At 55.0% G+C, this 17,570-nt stretch overlaps 1 protein-coding gene across 6 annotated transcripts; it reads right to left on the bottom strand.

Moving 5' to 3' along the window:
* Window positions 1-1,071: 1,071 nt before the first annotated feature.
* On the bottom strand, window positions 1,072-17,513 carry ACVRL1 (activin A receptor like type 1). Of its 6 annotated transcripts, none has more exons than XR_013401099.1 (12): window positions 17,386-17,510; window positions 16,686-16,884; window positions 11,874-11,939; window positions 11,062-11,313; window positions 10,648-10,859; window positions 10,346-10,445; window positions 9,837-9,983; window positions 8,955-9,230; window positions 8,201-8,398; window positions 5,329-5,459; window positions 3,082-3,665; window positions 1,072-2,927 (listed from the first exon to the last, which is right to left on the bottom strand). XR_013401099.1 is itself a non-coding variant. In XM_077954298.1 (11 exons), exons 3-11 carry the CDS (start codon window positions 11,932-11,934, stop codon window positions 3,531-3,533), a joined length of 1,563 nt encoding a protein of 520 aa, XP_077810424.1. In that variant the 5' UTR covers window positions 11,935-11,939; window positions 16,686-16,884; window positions 17,386-17,513; the 3' UTR covers window positions 1,072-3,530. The 6 variants fall into 6 exon arrangements, 4 of the variants coding, with proteins under 4 accessions (XP_077810424.1, XP_001091113.2, XP_077810426.1 ...); XR_013401100.1 differs by lacking the exon at window positions 17,386-17,510 and adding an exon at window positions 17,067-17,308; XM_077954298.1 differs by having other exon boundaries at window positions 1,072-3,665; window positions 5,329-5,488; window positions 8,179-8,398; window positions 17,386-17,513.
* Between the last annotated feature and the right edge of the window lie 57 nt (window positions 17,514-17,570).

The following is a 17,570-nucleotide window of genomic DNA, read 5'->3' as shown; positions in this document are numbered from 1 at the left end:
AGAACTGGAGAGCAGTGAGCCAGTATTGCCACGGATCCTGCTCAGCGTTCACGTACCTCCTTCTCTGCAATTTCCCCACTGCCCTTCTCCCAACTCTCCAACCATAGTCTGGACAGCATGGGGAGGACATAAGGACAGAGTCTGGCAGGCACAGGGGGAGGGGAAAGGCTGCCTTTGCCGGATGCTAGCAACGCTCCTATTTCCTCAAAGCTGGTCTGAGGCCGGGTGCCCCAATCCTCGGGGAAGACACTGTGTTGTGTGGGTATCCATGAACCCAGGGTAGGAGGTTCCAGGCATGAGGCTGCCTTGGGGGTGCAAGGGGCCACAAAGTCATCTGTGGTGTCAGGTGTACCCTCCCCATGTTTCCCGAAGAGGGCATCCAGCACAAAGGCACAGATTTTCTAGGCTGGGCAGTCCCACAGGCCAGGAACCTCTCAGCTTCTTTTAGTACCTGCCTCCGCCATGGCATGTCCCCGCCCCGAATTTCCGGGGATGAGAATGGGATGTGTGTGTGAAGTGCTTTCTGATCCCAGGACAAGGTAAGTCCCCAGGGAAGGGGATCTTCCCATGCTGGGAATGGGGACTGACTCCTGGCAAGATGGGGACCCAATTTGAGAAGGGAAGTGAGAACAAGGAATTGAGGGGGCGTCCAAATTGCCAGTTTGGAAGCAGAAAGCTCTTTGCTAGGTGTGGTGTTCGGGGGACAGTCCCTGCAGAACAGCAGGTCAGCGAGCACACGGACGCTGGCGCCCGGGGGCGGGGAAGGCTGTCCCACCCGGCCGGGAAAGGCCCGCGGTCCCTGTGTGGGGACGGGCGGCGGCCGCTGGGCAGCCCTCCGCCAGCAGAGGGCGACGTGGCAGGTGCGGCGACCAGGCTGCTCCCAATCTGGGGTAGGAACTGAGATTTGGGCCCCCGCGGGGGTCTGAGCAGGGGCGTGAGGAAACTGTGACCTGTGTAAGGGCAAAGCTGGGCGTGTATCCTGGGCCCCTCTCCTCCCGCGATCCCTCTGGTTCTATCTGGACCTCTGGGACGGGCCACTGCAGAGGCGTCGGCCTGGGAAGACTCGGGAGCTCAGGATTTAACCATGGTTTATTGCAGACCTATTGTGTGCCAGGCACGAGCCCAGTACTCCCACAAACAGTGTCTCCAGGTAGGAGAAGTGTAATTTCGACCCTGCCACACCTTCCTGCACTCAGACAGAAGCATGTGCAGACTGCTCTCAGCAAGGCCACCTCCTTCGCTCCCTGGCCATTGGGCCCCTTCTCTCTACCTGTCTCCTGTCACTCCACTTCCTGCCCCAGTCCTTCTCTTAGGGATTTTCCAGCCTTTGGGGAGCTACTGCTTTCAGGTTCTGGCTGTGGGGTCTCGGCAGGATTTTGTCCCAAAACCCAGTAGAAATAAAATCCTTCAAGAGGGAGATGATTCGTGGGCTGGGTGGATACCAGTGACCAGAGGACATGCAAACTCTGCCCTAATGATCTGGGAACCTAGCCCATCCATTTAGCTTTCTGTTTTCACCCAGTTTCACTTCCTGGTTCTCCTCTGAGCCTTGCACAATGCTGGGAGATAGGCCTAGAAAAGTGCCACCGTGAGGATGGTGGAAGACACACATAAGATGCCAGACTGGGGAGGCTACTCTGGGTCATTACAGCAGGAGCGGGGAGAGCTTTCTTCACTTCCCTATCCCTGGTTTGAAGACTACTAGGCCAGATCTTCCCAATCTTAGGGCTGTCCTTGTCCGTAGCCTGGGTCCCCACCCCTGCTCCTTATATTCCTCAAGCTCCCCTCCAACCCACTTCCCTGCACCCAGGGGCCAGGGCAACCTGCTCCATACGTGAGCATACATACATCCTTGACATTTCCAAATGCCAGACTCTCTGTGTGATTCTCTAGAGCTATTGAATACACCTGAGACACACTCTCTGGGCCTGGCCAGGGGTGTGGACCTGAGCCAGGGGCCAGTAGGGGAGCTGGAGGCTTCTTGGATGGAGCCAAATTTCTTTTGATCTTGGAAGACTTAGAGGAAACCGCCCTGCGGTCCTAGGGCACAGTAGACTATGCCACAGAGAGGACCGAGGGGCTGGCTTGTGGTCAAAAGGCCCAGAGCTGTCTGAGCCCAAGGGTGGCCACTGGCATGGTTTTAGGTAAGAATTGGAGCTTGGAGACTTAGACTAGGAGGTGCTCCAGACACTCCTTGAGTCAGGTAAAGTTATTTTCAAACCCCCATCTTGAGGCAAATTGGCAGGGGCTGGAGCATAAGTAATAGATGAGACTGAGGAAGTTAGCTCTGATATAGGCTGAAACGTCAGAGAACTAGAGCTAAAGAAGCCTCAAAGGACATCAGGACCAAATCTTCCAATATGTAGATAAGAAACAAAGGTCCTGGCCGGGCACGATGGCTCATACCTGTAACCCCAACACTTTGGGAGGCTGAACACCTGAGGTCAGGAGTTCACGACCAGCATGGCCAACATGGTGAAATCCCATCTCTACTAAATATACAAAATTAGCCAGGCGTGGTGGCACGTGCCTGTAATCCCAGCTACTTGGGAGTCTGAGGCAGGAGAATCATTTGAACCTGGGAGGTAGAGGTTGCAGTGAGCTGGGATCATGCCACTGCACTCTAGCCTGGGCAACAAGAGCAAAACTCTGTGTCCAAAAAAAAAAAAAAAAAAAAAAGAAAGAAAAAGAAAAAAGAAAAGAAAAGGTCCTGATACAGGCCTGCTTTTGTCACATGGAACAAATACCTGGGGTCAGACCTGGGTCTCCTGACACCCACTGACCTTCTCTCTGCCACGCTTGGCCTCGACATCCTCTCAGTTAATCTGAAAGTCCTGGGCCTTACCCATCTGACCTGCCCCTTCTCCACTGGCCTGTGATCCTGCCACATCCTCAGTAGGACCTCTTAGGTTTTAATGCCCTAGTAACTCAGGCCCCAGCTCTCCCAGGCAGCTGACATTCAGCAAGCTGTGCTCTTGTTGAGGAGACAGAAAGCCCAAGGCATCATGGAACTGAGATACAAACCCACAGAGAGAAACTGATGGGCCCTGGCTCTCTGGAGCTTGTGCCAGAGGCTGAGGCCTGGCAGGGAAGTGTGTGCCGAGGGCTGGACAGGGCCCTGTGCCACCCTGGCAGCTCTGGTGGAGCAGTGGGGTTGATCAAGGGCAGGGGGCAAAGTGCAGGCCCAGGCTCTGAGTCTGGGACTGGGATTCCCTGGCTTGGCACTCTGACTCTGGAGCCTCTTTTGCATCCTGTCCTGGGAGTGGTAGGGGTGCACCCTGCTGGCCATAGCGGGTGGGGAGAGAGCCAGGCGTCAGGGAGCCTGCCGCTTTGAGCAGGCTAGACGGCAGGGGATCAGATTTCCGCCCAGCTGTATTTTTGGCTGGGTGGGCTGGGGGCCGAGCAGGCAGGCGCAGCTGCCCGTCCCCAGCACACACCACACTCACACTACCTCTACCCAGATAGGGCACCATCCACTACCCCCCACCCCCCACCCCCCTGCAGGCAGAGAGGAGTCAGGTGCTCCTGGGCTACTGAATCACTTTGGGCTTCTCTGGACTGTTGCTAATTTTCTGTAGTGTCTTCTTGATCCGCAGCGCAGTGAGTCGGGCAGAGGGGTTTGGGTACCAGCACTCCCGCATCATCTGAGCTAGGCCTGAGAGGACCTGGGGGTTGGGAGAGAGGTGCAGAGGAGAGGAGGGGGTTGGGAGAGAGATGCAGAGGGAGGTGGGTCAGAGAAGATGGAAAGAAGGAGATGAGGAGGATAGCCAGTAATGGGGAGACATAAGCCGGAGAGAAAGGATGAGAGGAGGGAAATGAGAGCATTGGACAGGAGAGCGAGAAGAAAGACAAGCAGTGAAAGGGAGAACAGAGGATGACAAAAAATAAAAAATGGAAGAGGAAGAGAGTAGAGTGAGAAAGGGATGGAGAAAGACAGGGAGGACAGAAAGAGAGAACTCAGATCTTCAGGAGCACTCAAGCCCCCTTGGGCGAGCAGTGTCTGTGAAACACCTTACCCCCATCCCCACCTTTGCCAAGATCCACAGGAAGGGGCAGATTCTTCAAGCCTGGGGGCTTCCACATCCCCATCCACAGGCTAAGACCCCGGTGCAGAGGGCAGTGTCTCCCAGCCCCTCCATCAGCCATGGCTGGGCCCAGGGGACTGTGGAAGTTTGAGAAGTGGGAACTACCCTAAAAATGCAAGTGTCCAGGGAGCAACCCATCCCAAGAAGCTCACCAACCCATCCCAGGGAGCTCATCAACCCATCCCAGGGCCTGGAATGAGCTGGCCCCACTTCTGGCTCCTGAAAGTGAGAGTGTGTGTGTGTGTGTGTGTGTGTGTGTGTGTGTGTACAGGAATGCATACATGTGACTTTTTGTGGATATGTATGTATGTTGTACAGAAATGTATGTCTATGTATACATACATGTATACATGTATAGAATATATTCATTATTTCAATAAATATTTATTAGCAACTGTTGTGAGCCAAATATTATGACAGGTAACAGGGATATAAGGGTGAGCAAAAGACATGTTCTTTGTCCTCACGGGGCCAACAGTCTGGCGTATATGTGCATGTGTATATATCTGTGAGTGTATGTTCAGAAGGATATTCATGCTTGTATGTGTTGATATATGTGTGTGTGTCTTTGTATAAGTGAAGTGTTTTGAGAAAAAACAAGGACAAACAACAGCAGAACAGCAACAAACAAAGACAAACAGCAACAAAAATGCCACAGTGGTCAGGTGTGGAGGTCAGGTGTGGAGGCTCACACCAGCACTTTGGGAGGCTGAGGCAGGAGGATCACTTGAGCCCAAGAGTTTGAGATAAGCCTGAGCAACATAAAAGACCTTGTCTCTACAAAAAAATTTTTAAAATTAGCCGGGTATGGTGGTGTGTACTACACCTAGCTACTGGGGAGGCTGAGGCAGGAGGATCAGTTGAGCCCAGGAGTTTGAGGGTACAGTGAGCTATGATTGGGTCACTGTACCCCAGCCTGGGTGACAAGAGCAAACAAAACCCTGTCTCTCAAACACATACACACACACACACACACACACACACACACACACAGAGCCACAGAGAGCCTCTGACTTTTCACAAGGAAGGTGAAGGTTCTTAAATTCTCAGAATGACCAGATGGCGCTGGGGGCAGGGAGCATGGGCCAGGGTTGAAAGAGGGAGTACCTAGAGAGGTGCCCTAACCAGGACACCCACTATCTACCCGAGATGAAGCAGAGGCCTCAGACATAAGTTCTTGGGCCCAGAAATCCCAGCCGTAAGCCACCACCCCATGCCATCCTAATCCCAGTAGAGGCCTCACCGGGTCTGCAGCCAGCCGGTTAGGGATGGTGGGGGTCTGCTGATCCACACACACCACCTTCTTCATGTCCTCAAAGCTGGGGTCATTGGGCACCACATCATAGAAGGGTGGTCTATAGTCCTCCACGATGCCTGCAAATGGACAATGGAGGGGACAATCACTTGGGACCCCAAGGAGGCCCAATACCACCCAGAGGAGAGCCTTTCCTACCCTCCATCCCAACAGCCAGAAACCAGTGGCCTGGACATGTCCCTGAGAGGGACAGTATAATGCAATAAATGTGTTTCTAACTAATACTAATGACTGCCGTTTGTTTTGCACTTGGCATGTGCCAGGTATTCTGCTGTAAATATTTTACGTGTTTTATCCTATTTGTCCTCACAATAGCCCTATGGGGTGGCTACTAGTATTACATCCATTTTACAGATGAAGAAACTGATGCTCAGAAAAGTGGGGCCCAACGTTCCACAGCTAGTAATGGCAGAGGCAAGACTCAAATCCATCTCGGATTCCTAGGCCAGCCTTGTCCCCAGTCTTTCCTCAGTTGCCTTCCACCCAGTGCCTGGGACTGCTCGCAGGCCCCAACTATCACACATGCCTGATAATAATAACACCAAATGTTTACTGAGCACTGTGTGCCAGGTGCTATCCTAAGAGCTCTGCATGAAATCCTCACAGCGGCCCTATGAGGTAGGTAATACTATTAGCTCCACTTCATAAGCCAAGAAATGAAGGCCAGAGAGTTTAAGAAACTTGTCTAAGATCAACAGATAGTAAGTGACAGGGCTAGGATTTAAGCCCACAAAGTCTAACAGCAAAGCATGTGCTCTTGACCTCCGAGCTGCACTTATTTTTATCCAGGTCCACATAACATCACCCAGTGTCAGGGATGGCACAGGCCTCTGCTGACTCCTGCAGCCAGCACTGACCCCCTCCTCTTGGTATCCCAAGTTCACAGTTTTTAGTAGGAGCTTTCTGAAAACAATGCCTGTGGAGTTGCAGACAGCCCTGTGCCCCATCCTGTTTCCCAGCCTGAGGCTGGGGGCCATGGCCACACAGGCCGCAACCTCGATAGAGCCTTCGCCAGCTGTTCTCCCCATGGCCAGCTTCCAGGCCGGCCCCTGTGCCGCTCACGCCCTAATCAGTGCTGCACAGAGGCCTGAGTGTGTCTAATGGGCCTTTAATCAGTGCCGGGGCTGACACCAGATTACAGTGTTTATAATGTGCCGCGAGTCCGTGTGGGGCTGATGGAGCTTCCCCCTCCGCCCCAGGCAGCCTCTCCCAGCCTTTCCTTTCTGCCCTGCAGCTTGGTCCAAAGAGCCTTGGCTTCTTCCAGGTTCCCCTTTCCCCCATCCCGGTCTCCGTAGAGCCCACTCTGGCAGTTCATCCCCAGAGTCTTAAGGAATCTAAGCGCCTCGTGAGTCTCCCCAAGGGACTGGTGACACCACAGCCTCCGTTTTCAGTCGATGACCACTAAGGACAAATGAAGTCTGGCATGGGGCTGGCTCCTAGTAGATACTCAGGAAATGAAGACATCCTTGTCCCCAAGAAGCAGGGCTCCAGCCATATCCTGAGGATTGTCCCCAACCTGTCAAGACTCCTGGAAGTCCCTCACCATGGACAGCCTCCTCAAAGGTTGACAATGTTCCCACCAGTGTAGAAGACCCACCCATCCTCCATCCACCCCAGGGTTGAGAGAGCATCAACCACAGGGCTGCCCGGGGCAGGTCCCTCTACCTGCCGCAGTCCCTCTAAATCAGAGTCCCCTGTGGCAACCCACAGTAACAACGAGGCAGCAATAAGCAGGCAGTGCAGGCACTCACATGCATTGTGTGCATGAAGAAATCAAAGGCCAGAGAGGTTTAAGTGCACACAGTGATGATGAGCACTGGCCCTGGAGCAGACTGGCCGGTTTCAGACCCTGATGCTGCCTCAAGCCCGCTGTCATTCTGTGCCCCCATCTCCTCAACTGTACAATGGGGACAATATGAGGTCAGGCACTCATTCTATCTACAGCAATAACGGCCACTAATATTTAGCTCTAGATATTGTTCTAAATACTTAGATTATCTCAACAACTGGAAGCTATTTTTATTCTTTCTTTCTTTATTTATTAATTTTTTTTTTTTGAGAGAGGGTCTCACTCTGTCACCCAGACTGGAGTGCAGTGGTGCGATCTCGGCTCACTGCAACCTCTGCCTCCCAGGTTCAAGCAATTCTCCTGCCTCAGCCTCCCGAGTAGCTGGGATTACAGGCGTGTGCCACCAGAGCTGGCTAATTTTTGTATTTTTAGTAGAGACAGGGTTTCGCCATGTTGGCCAGGCTGGTCTCGAATTCCTGACCTCAGGTGATCTGCCCGCCTCGGCCTCCCAAAGTGCTGGGATTACAGGCATAAGCCACCGCCCCCATTTTACAAATGAGGAAACTGAGGCACAGAGAGGCCAAATAACCTACCCATGGTCATGGCAAAATCAGCAATAGAACCCAGGAAGTCTGATTCCAAGCCTATGGTCTTAGCCACTAAGCAATACCACTGCCTTGCCCATATCAAAGAATCAAATAAGATAATACATGTAAAGTATATAGCATGGCATCTGGCACATATTTAAGCTCAATCAATGTTAGCTGCTATTAATATTTCTGTTATTATCACGTACAAGATTTCACAGCCAGACTCACAGACCCCGTTATCTGTTTTTAAGGTTTATACCTTAAAAGGTCACTCAGCTGAATCAGCTGGTGGGCTGCATGGAAAGGGTGCCAGGAGGTCTGGCTGCAAACCTCCCAGGCCATGGGCACTGGCCATGGCAGGAAGCCCCTGGCTCCACGGGCCAATTGCCCTTTCCCTACCCTGTGTAGGGTGGACACTCACCGTTCACGATGGTCCGGCGGGCGATCTCCCACAGCACCAGGCCAAAGGCCCAGATGTCAGTCCACTTATAGGACTCAAAGCAGTCCGTGCGGATCTGCTCATCCAGCACCTCGGGTGCCATGTACCTCTTGGTGCCTACTCTCGGGTTGTTGCCGATGTCCAGGTAATCGCTGCCCTGTGAGTGCATCACAGCCAGGCCTGTGGGGGTGAGGCCTGTCACTCCTGTCCCTCTCCCTGACCTGGGGTCCAGGGGGCAGGCAAGGTGGGGACTGAGAGAAGCAGTGGGACAGAGAGGGGGAGGCAGATGGAGACCTGCATGGAGATGGGCTGGAAGACAGTGACCACAGAGAGAACCACCGCCCCAGGTACTCTTTGCTTATGTAGTGCTCTTTAGGTTCTCAAGAACCCAGCGAGATGTGAGTGGGCAAGGCAGGCATTATGATGCCCACTTCATGGAGCAGAGCCGGAGGCTGGTGCCGGGGAGGGATATAGTTAGCGAAGCCAGGAATGAGAATCCAGGTTTCTGGCTCCTGCCTCCTTTCTCCCAACTCCTGGAGCCAGGATGGTATGGTGGAAGGAGTCTGGTTTGAAAAGGGTGTTCAGACAACTCATGCGGTCTTGCAGAGGAGAACTGAGACAACATGCACCTCTGTTTTCAAGCGCCCATCATGGTCACCGCCCATAGGCAAAGGAGAGGAGAGAGCACGAGCTGTGCCCACCTGTGAAGGGTCTGCCCCTGCCCTGCCCAGCTCACCCAGGTCAGCAATGCAACACTGCAGGTTGCTCTTGACCAGCACGTTGCGGCTCTTGAAGTCACGGTGGGCAATGGCCGGTTTGCCCTGTGTACCGAAGATCTCCACGTGCAGGTGTGCCAGGCCACAGGCTGCGGACACAGCTAGCCTCAGAGCCAAATGCGGCTCCAGCGTCTGTCTCTGCAGAAAGTCGTAGAGGGAGCCGTGCTCGTGGTAATGCGTGATGAGCCACAGCTGCGTGCTCGAGTTGCGGGAGGTCATGTCTGAGGCGATGAAGCCTGTGCACAGAAGGGTCGGGTGACTCAGCCAAGGGGCTGGGGCTAAGGGAGGCTGGAGTGGTCAGGGTCAGGGTGGGGTCGGGGGAGAGGGAATGGGCTGGGTCACTGCTAAGCAAGGTCTGGGGTGGGGGTTGATGTGGCTTAGGTCAGAGACAGAGCTGGAGTCAGAGGTTGGGTCTGGGCCTGGCTTAGTGGCTTGCACCTGTAATCCCAACACTTTGGGAGGCCAAGGCAGGAGGATCGCTTGAGCCCAGGAATTTGAGACCAGTCTGGGCAACATAGGGAGACCTCGTCTCTACAAAAAATAAAAAAGTTAGCTGGGCATGGTGGCACATGCCTGTGGTCCCAGCTACTCAAGAGGCTGAAGTGGGAGGATCGCTTGAGCTCAAGAGATTGAGGTTCCAGTGAGATTGCACAACTGCATCCCAGCCTGGGTGACAGAGCGAGGCCCTGTCTCAAAAAAAAAAAAAAAAAAAAAAGAGGTTGGTGTTGCAGGTGGGCTGGGAGTCCTTCAGGGTTCTGTTAATGTCTGGAGGTCTGTGAATTCGAGCCCTGAGTGCAGGAGGGCAAAGCCCCAGGCCTGGCACAGCCGGCCCCTCCCCTTGCCTAGGATGTTGTCGTGTCTGAGCAACACTGTGTTGTAGATCTCAGTCTCCCGGAACCAGGACTGTTCGTCCCTCGAGGAGAAGATCTTGACGGCCACACTCTCACCGTGCCACAAGCCCCGCCACACTTCGCCATAGCGGCCTTTTCCTGATGGCCAGAGGGGAAGGTGAGGGTTACACACTGGGCACACAGAGCCCTGGAGGAGCCCCTTATCTTGATGCTGTGCTGCCTCCCTCGCCCACCCCACCCACAGAACCCCTGACCCTTAGGTTTAAGTTAATCCAGACCCAAACCCAGCGGCAGGCCACCCCCAGCTGCCTCTCGTTCCACCCCGGTCCTGCAGAAAGAACCTAGCCCTGGCCCGTCTCCAGCCCACTCCCTGCCCAGCAGAATTCCAGTTCTGACCCAGGCCTGGCACTGCCTGTGATTCCGGAAGCCAAGAACTCCCTCACCCCTCAAGGCTCATGAGAGCCCTTGGTCCTCATCCACCGGGCTCACCCACTGCTCACCCACACACTCCACCAAGGCAACCTGCCGTGCCACTGTCCTCTGCACCAGGAAGGGGAGCCCCGAGCCACTCCCTGTGGTGCAGTCACTGTCCAGGAGGTCCTGGGGGTATGGAGAGTCCACTCAAAAGCTGCCCTAACCAGCCGCAGCCCCATTCTCCATCCTCAACCTGGGACCTGCTGGGTCACTGCAAGCTCCTCACTCGCCCAGCTCCCCACCGGCTCTACTCTCTGGATGACCCCTCTGATTCCGCAGTTGCTATCTGCCCCACTCCACCCTGTGTCCCAGGTCCCCAGGCCCATACCCCCAACATGCTGTCGCCCTGCTCAGATGCTTTCAGGATGAGACTGGACTCTCCCAGCTCGCTGTGCAGGCCCCGCTGCTTCTCCTGCCTCCGTCGGACATGCCACAGGCCCACGACACCCAGGGCCACCAGGGCCAGCAAGGCCAGCACGGGGCCCAGGATCAGGGCCAGCTGGCTGTCTGTTCCCGGCTGCTCCGAAGGAGTTTGGGTGGCTGGGGGAGGGGACATTGAGGCTCAGCTTGCACTAGGTCAACTTCCCCCATCTTGGGCAGACCATTCTGCCAGTTAAATCCCAGAGTCTTGCCCGCCCCCCCGCCCCCAGCCCCTTTATTGGCCAGAGCATGAGAGGAAAGGAGGGAAGGGAGGGCAGGGGCTGAGAAGATGGGGAGGGAGTGCTGGGGCAGCTGGACGTACCCTCCAGCACCAGGGACACGTTGCGGTTGCAGAGGTGGCTGTCACAGCAGTAGTGGTTGACGAACTCGGTGGGGCGCCCCCTGCAGAGCTCCCTGTGCAAGTTCCCGCAGCCCCGATGTTCCTGGGGGTGCCTCCCCTCCTCCCGCACCAGCACTACTGTGCACCAGGCCCCCTGGCAGGTAGGCCCCCTGCAATGTGGGCTCTCACATGTGCAGGTCACCAGCGGGCCCCGAGAGGGCTTCACGGGGTCACCTGGGAGACACACCGGAAGCTCAGCCACTCTGGGCCCAGCTCCCCCAGGCTGAGCCTGACACCCATTTCTGTCCCATTGTCCCTCTCGTCTGACCCCCAGACAAACACCTTGAAGCTTTGGTCCCTTACTTCCATCCTCAGTCATCCTTCCCTCAGAGCCCTCCCCTCAGGGCAGCTGACACTGAGAAGCAGGCTTCTGTCCCCTCCTGGCTCCTAGGTTCTCCCCTCCCAGTTCTAGGCTGGGCTGCGCCCCCAGCCCCAGTCCTGAGAGCGCTCCCAGGCTTGGCCTGCCAACACCTGCTCTCCCTCCGCCCCACATATAGGCTTCCACCCTAGCCTGACAGAACTCCAGCCTGCAGGTCTGGACCCAGAGGAGAGCAAAGGAGGGCTGGGGTAACTGGGGGCTGAGTTTAATGGAGCCTCACTCTCCTCTATTCTCCAGTCAAGCTCCTAAATTCTCCCCAGTTTCTCAAGTTCAGCCCCAGGCAGAGCTGATCTGGGCCCAGATAGCCCTTTCTCTATCCAGGTTCCTGTTTCCTAACTGCTCCCCCAGTACTCACCCTGGGTCACCAAGGCCATCAGCAGCATCAGAAGGCCTCTCCTCGGGGAGCCCAAGGTCATGGTCCCTGCAGAGAGGAGCAAGAGAGGTGGAGTAAGAGCTGCAAAATGTGACAGCCGCCAGCTGTGGCTCCCTCCCGCCCAGAGGAAATCACAGAGAGTTTTTTTTGGAGGGGAGGCAGGGAGGCCGCCTCCCTACTCCCTGTCGCCTGGCTTTGGGGCGGGGCCTGCAAGGGAAGTCCTGGTTCACTTCCCCATGGAAACCATCCTGTTAGAGGTGAAGGGTGGAGAGCCATGTTTAAGTGACCGAGAGCTTGGGGAAACCCTAGCTCTGCACCCCTGCTGCTGAGCTCAGACTGGAGGCAGGTTGGGAGAGGCGCAGGGAGCACCCAGTTGGGGTAGAAGGAGCATCTCTCCAGCAGATCCCCTTCTGTTCTGTGTCTCTTTCCCACACCCTCACAGCCTTCACCCCTGCCTACCCTTTCCCAGTGCCCCCCCAGCCCTGGCTGCCTCAAACATAAACAGGCTCCTGTCTTCACTTCCTGCCATTCAGGGTCCTGCCAAGCCAGGAACAGGAATCAAGATTGTTTAGATTGGGGTCTGGATAGAACAGGCAGGAGTCACGCACAGCAGGGATCTAAGGGCATATTTTCAGGGTGGGCTGCAGCAGCCATAGGGTCTGGAGAGGCTATTTAAATATGCCCTTAGTTCCTTGCTACCCTTAGTTCCTTGTGCCTGGGACACCCACATGACAGAATTCTAGGTGGATCACAAAATCCAGCTCCTTGTTTTACAGAAGAAAGGATTAAGGCTTATACAGGGAAGAAGACTTGTCCCGGGTCAGACAGGACTCATTGGCACCAGCAGGAGTACAACCCAGGCTTCCAGACTCCTAGTCAAGTGCTCTCCCCACACTGTCCCTATCCAGTGGTGGCAGCCCATGTCTGAGCCCTCAGGCTGTAACAACCACGCAAAGCTTGGATGGCGCCGGGTCATGCCAGGTGTAGAGGAACCTCTCTGCAAGCTCACCAGAGTATAAGCTGCCCTCTCAGAGTCATTCCCTGGCCCCCTTCTCTCCCCTTGCCATCTAGGAAAGGGTGGGTGGAGGGCCAGTGATGTGGCAGGGGAAGTGAAACACACTTAGACACTGAATGTTTGACCTTCCATGGCTGACTAGGGTTGAACTTTTTCAGAAGTTTGTTGAAGAGTGTCAGGGGGAGTAATTCCGGTCTGTGATAGTCCCCAATCCAGGTCCCACACCAACCAGTGCTTCTGAAGCCACCCAGTCTTCATTTCTCAGAGGTTTAGAACCAGAAGATATGGGCTAAAGCTGCAGCTAGAAGGACTCTAGTCAGACAGCAACAGGACTTTCTGAATGGTGGAGTGTGTGCAGGTGTGTGTCTGGGGACTGGATCCTCAGGCAGCGCACAAGGCAGGGAGACTGTCCTTTGGCATGACATGGTGATCCTCACAGGGCTGGGCATATGGCCACAGAGGCTTCAGAAGGCCCATAGTTTAAGAATGGTGCCAAATGAAGACCCGAGATCCTGAGGCTCTGAGGGCAGTATGGCCAGGGATGGGGTGGGGGGCTTCATAGGCCTCTCTGGCTGGTGGCACGCCTGGCCTTCCTGCCTGGGCTTCCTCTGCCCCAGAGGCCCAGGCTGGGGGAGGAAACAGAGCCCTGGGCTGCTGCAGCTGTGTCCCCAGCCTCTGCCTGACCTCCTGCCTCTTGCCCCTCCCGCAGCCAGTGAGGACTCTGGCCAGCACTGTGTGGCAGGGCCCGTGGTGGGATGGGATGGAGAGAGCACCCCAGAGGGGCTGAATCTGCCCACTGGGGTACTAGCAGGAAGCCATCCTTGGCGCCCTTTGCTAGCCCAGAAAGCTGCAAAAAAGAGGGTTTGAGGTGGGAAGAAAAAAGTGGCTAACACTAAGGCTAAAATCCGGCGTTCCTCTAGGACCCTCTGTCCGTACCTCTAGTTCTCTGGCCGTGCCCCAGTCCACCCTCCTTCTACTTTATCATGCATCGGAATCACCTGAAGTGCTCAATTAGTAAAGCATATTCACTGGTTTCACCCTCACTACAGACTCTGATTCAGTCCTGGAATCAGCAAGAAACATGCATTTTTTAAAAGTTTCCCAGGGAGTTCTGATCAGTTTGTGTGGGCACCACTCTTTGAGAAATGGGTCCTGCACAATGCTAAGTCTGGTTCCTCTGCTTTCATTTTGCTGTACAGGGCCCTGCTGGGTGAGTGGGAGTGGGACGCAGAGGGAGGGGACACTCACTCCCACCCAGGACCCTCCCCATCTACTAGAGAAGGGACAGCCAAGGGTAAACACCAAAGCCGGGACTTGGTGACACTGTGGAGCGAGGCCTGTCTGCATCTGCAGAACCCATCTTTGGTCTAATCCTGGGAATGTGATGGAGTAAAATTGGGACTGTCCAATTTTTAACTGGACCCAGTGTGAGGTCAAGAACAGAAGGGTGCTGAGTCCTGACCAGTTCAAACTCAGAGCTGACTCTTTACAATTTGCCCTAAAATCTGACTGTAGCACAAACAGACTCCTGGGGCCTGGCAGGATCCTTTCACTTCTAAGCAAAACTTTGTGAAAGATCTCCTGCTGACAGAAGCATCACTATTGTTGGCCAGAAATTACAAACGTTAAACTAAATTCAAACGTTAGCTAAACACTATGAAGTAATAATAACAGTTAACCTTCTCTGAGTACTAATTATGTGCTAAGTACTGAACTTGAATGGTTTATCTGATTTAATCATCACAACAGTCCAATGGGGGAAAGTGAGGTTCAGAGATGTTAGGTTTCCTGTCCATAGTCACTGAGTGTGTCTTAATAAACTTAAATTGCTGATAATAAATCCTTCCTTGGTCGTTGTTATTCCTCCAATTGTTTGGGGTTAGATGAGTTCCTCAAAGGAAGAAAAAGACATGGGTCTCGGTGGACATGAACAAATTGCCCACTGCTGTTGTTATTAACGGGTGCCCTACTCAGATTTGTTTAAATGCAGACAGCGTTTTTGTTTGTTTTTAATTTTTTTTGAGACAGGGTCTTGCTCAGTTGCCCAGGCTGAAGTGCGGTGGTGCAATCATAGCTCACTGTAACCTTGAACTCCTGAGCTCAAGTGATCCTCCCACCTCAGCCTCCCAAGTGGCTGGGACTACAGGGGGGTGCAGCACCATGCCCAGTTTTATTTTTAGTAGAGATAGGGTCTCACTATGTTGCCCCAGGCAACAGTGTTGCTGCCCAGAAATCATCAGTTTGCCATAGGCGTAGTCAAAGTCTGAGCCTTCCGTGGGGAGAGCCAGAGTAGTGGTATGCCCCAAAGGTGCTTATCAATCTTTTTCTCCCCAGCACACCTGAAGGATTGATAAAACCCACTCCCATCAACGGCAGTGGCTCAGCACAGCCGTGATTGTCACAGGGCTGGAGAAGCACCATCTCAAGCACAACCTTCTGGACTCACTCTGCACTTCAGTAGGCCTTACCCCAACAGCAGAGGACCAGACCCAGCTGTTCATATTGGGTTGCCCCTACGATTCATCCACGTGATTTATTAGCCCCTCACAGCGGGGTGATGCAGCGGAACAAGCCTGGATTTTCAGGTCTCAGGCAGACCATGGAGGCAGCACAGAGTAGCACAGAGGTTAGGGTGTGGGCTCAGGAGCATGGAGACCTGGGTTCAAATCCTGCCTTTGCCTCTTAGAGGCATGAGATTTGAAACAAGTTACTTAAACTTTCTGAGGCTTAGGCTTCCCATCATATGTAAAGTGGGAATAATAGTGTTATCTCATAGGTAAAATGTAGCAAAATTATTTAGCAGAGTATAAGTAGTATACAGTAAGCACTTAAATGTTATCAAGACCCCAACCATGCCATTTACCCCACCATCCAAGGAGTTTTGGACAAGTTATTCATGTCTGTTTCCTTTTCTGTAGGATGGACATAGTAACCCCTCTTCCACTAGGTTGTGACCAGGATTACATGAGAAAAAAATGTATCTAAGTGTCTACATAGTTAGTACTCAATAAATGGTAGCTATTTCTAACAAACCAATGAAATGGGAGGACAGGTGAGAGAACAGGTATGAGGACCGACCCTGACTCAGCCAGAAGCTGGTAGAGAGGGTGAGAGCAACTGTCCATTATACCCCTGTCCTTGGAGAAGGAAAGAGGAGCTGGGGCAGCCAGCTCAGCCGTGGGTTTCACAGCACTGGCCTCCAGGGCAGATGGAAAATCTGGGGTCCCAGCCTGGAGGGAGACTGGGATCCCCTTTGGCCTGGGTCCTGAAGGAAGGTCGTGGAACGGAGATGACTGACCATGCGAGGCTGGGGGTGAGGCTCCTTGGTTGGAATGATAGTGTCAGATTCCTCAAGCAACAACTGGAAGGACTGGTCTGGGAAAGGTGAGCTCTGCGGGGAGTCTCAACAGCTGTGGAAGTGGACATTCACTCCAGGTCCACACAGCGGCCTGGAGGACGTGTGATCCCTTCTATGTGAGTAGAGCAAGACAAGAATCCCACTGCCCATTTTATGAAGAGGGTAGAACAGAGAAGTGAAGTCACTGACTTAGAGCCAAGTTTCTGATTTCCAGTCGGGTCTCGTCCAGTCCCCTCCTCTCAGGTAGGGTCATGGGTAAGCTGTGCGGGGTCAGCCAGGGGCAGCTTGCGTTTCTAATGAGCTGGGATTGAGCCTACCACGACCACTCTGCGGTGACTCTGGGGTCCGCCCGAAGGAACGGCCCACTGATGCGGGGGTCAGGCCGCCCGCCACCCGGTCCCGTCCGCGGACGTCGACTCACCTCTGGGCCCGCTCTGCGGGTGGCGGGGCGCGAGCCTTCGGTGGGCCGGGGCCACCTCCCCTCCACCGCGCGGCCGCGGTTGCACCGCGAGCGCTGGACTGCGGGCTGGGGTCCGGGCGCGGCCTCGGACCGGGCTGGAGCCGGGGAGGGGCTCGCTCGGCGCGGTTGGCGCAGCGGCCTCCCGGGACTGGGATGGGGGCTGGAGCAAAAATGTTTCTTATTCCAGCGTCTTCCTGCCTGGCCCAGCTCCACCACTCCCTCCTAATAAACCGTTTCCTTATTGCCCAGCTCGCCGACTGGCCGCCGCTCGCCCCTCGCTGGGGCTGCAGGACCGGGACCCTCCCCCGCGCCGCTCCCAGCCCCTCAGGGGGCCTCCCCTACCAGCAGCCCGCAGCTCCCGGATCGCTGGCCAGCACCCGGGCCGGACCTCCCACATCCGCCTCCCCGAGGGGGCGGGCCTTTGACTCGGGCTGTGGGGGTCCTGTGGGGGTCCCATAGGGGTCCCGTGGGGTCTGGACCCATAGCCGTGGGAGACAGAGGCGAAACTGTAGGCAATGTCTGGCGGCCGGAGCAGTGGGTGGGGGTAGAGGGGGATGGCTGGCAGCATCGGAGGGGCCGCCTGGGATCTGGGCGCTGGGAAGGGGCCACCAAGGAAGGGACAGGCGGGGGTGAGACGGGGAGGGACACTACCTATCCTTACCCCACCCTCAGCCCGGGGTCCTCGGTCTAGGAGGCTTGGAGCAGTGAGGGCAGAGTTTGGGGCTAGCAAAAGTCCAGATGCGTTTTGGCTCCGCCCTCGGGAACTCCCGACTTGGCCCAAATCCTTCAGTCCCCTCCCTCGGGCCCCTTCATCCCTCATTTGTCCCATCCTCTCTTCAGCAGCCT

The sequence above is a fragment of the Macaca mulatta genome, chromosome 11 (genome assembly GCF_049350105.2).
Source record: "Macaca mulatta isolate MMU2019108-1 chromosome 11, T2T-MMU8v2.0, whole genome shotgun sequence".
Lineage (NCBI taxonomy): Eukaryota > Metazoa > Chordata > Mammalia > Primates > Cercopithecidae > Macaca > Macaca mulatta.
This window is presented reverse-complemented; position numbering and strand designations above follow the sequence as displayed.

What these genes read in the sequence shown, in the direction of transcription:
- ACVRL1 (XM_077954299.1), bottom strand. Translation starts at nt 17,207, where the DNA reads ATGGGTCCAGACCCCACGGGACCCCTATGGGACCCCCACAGGACCCCC. An exon ending in CCGGGAGCTGCGGGCTGCTG is followed by an intron (nt 16,885 to 17,066) that starts GTAGGGGAGGCC and finishes TTTTTGCTCCAG; the next exon opens with CCCCCATCCCAGTCCCGGGA. An exon ending in AGGGCGACAGCATGTTGGGG is followed by an intron (nt 10,446 to 10,647) that starts GTATGGGCCTGG and finishes CCATACCCCCAG; the next exon opens with GACCTCCTGGACAGTGACTG.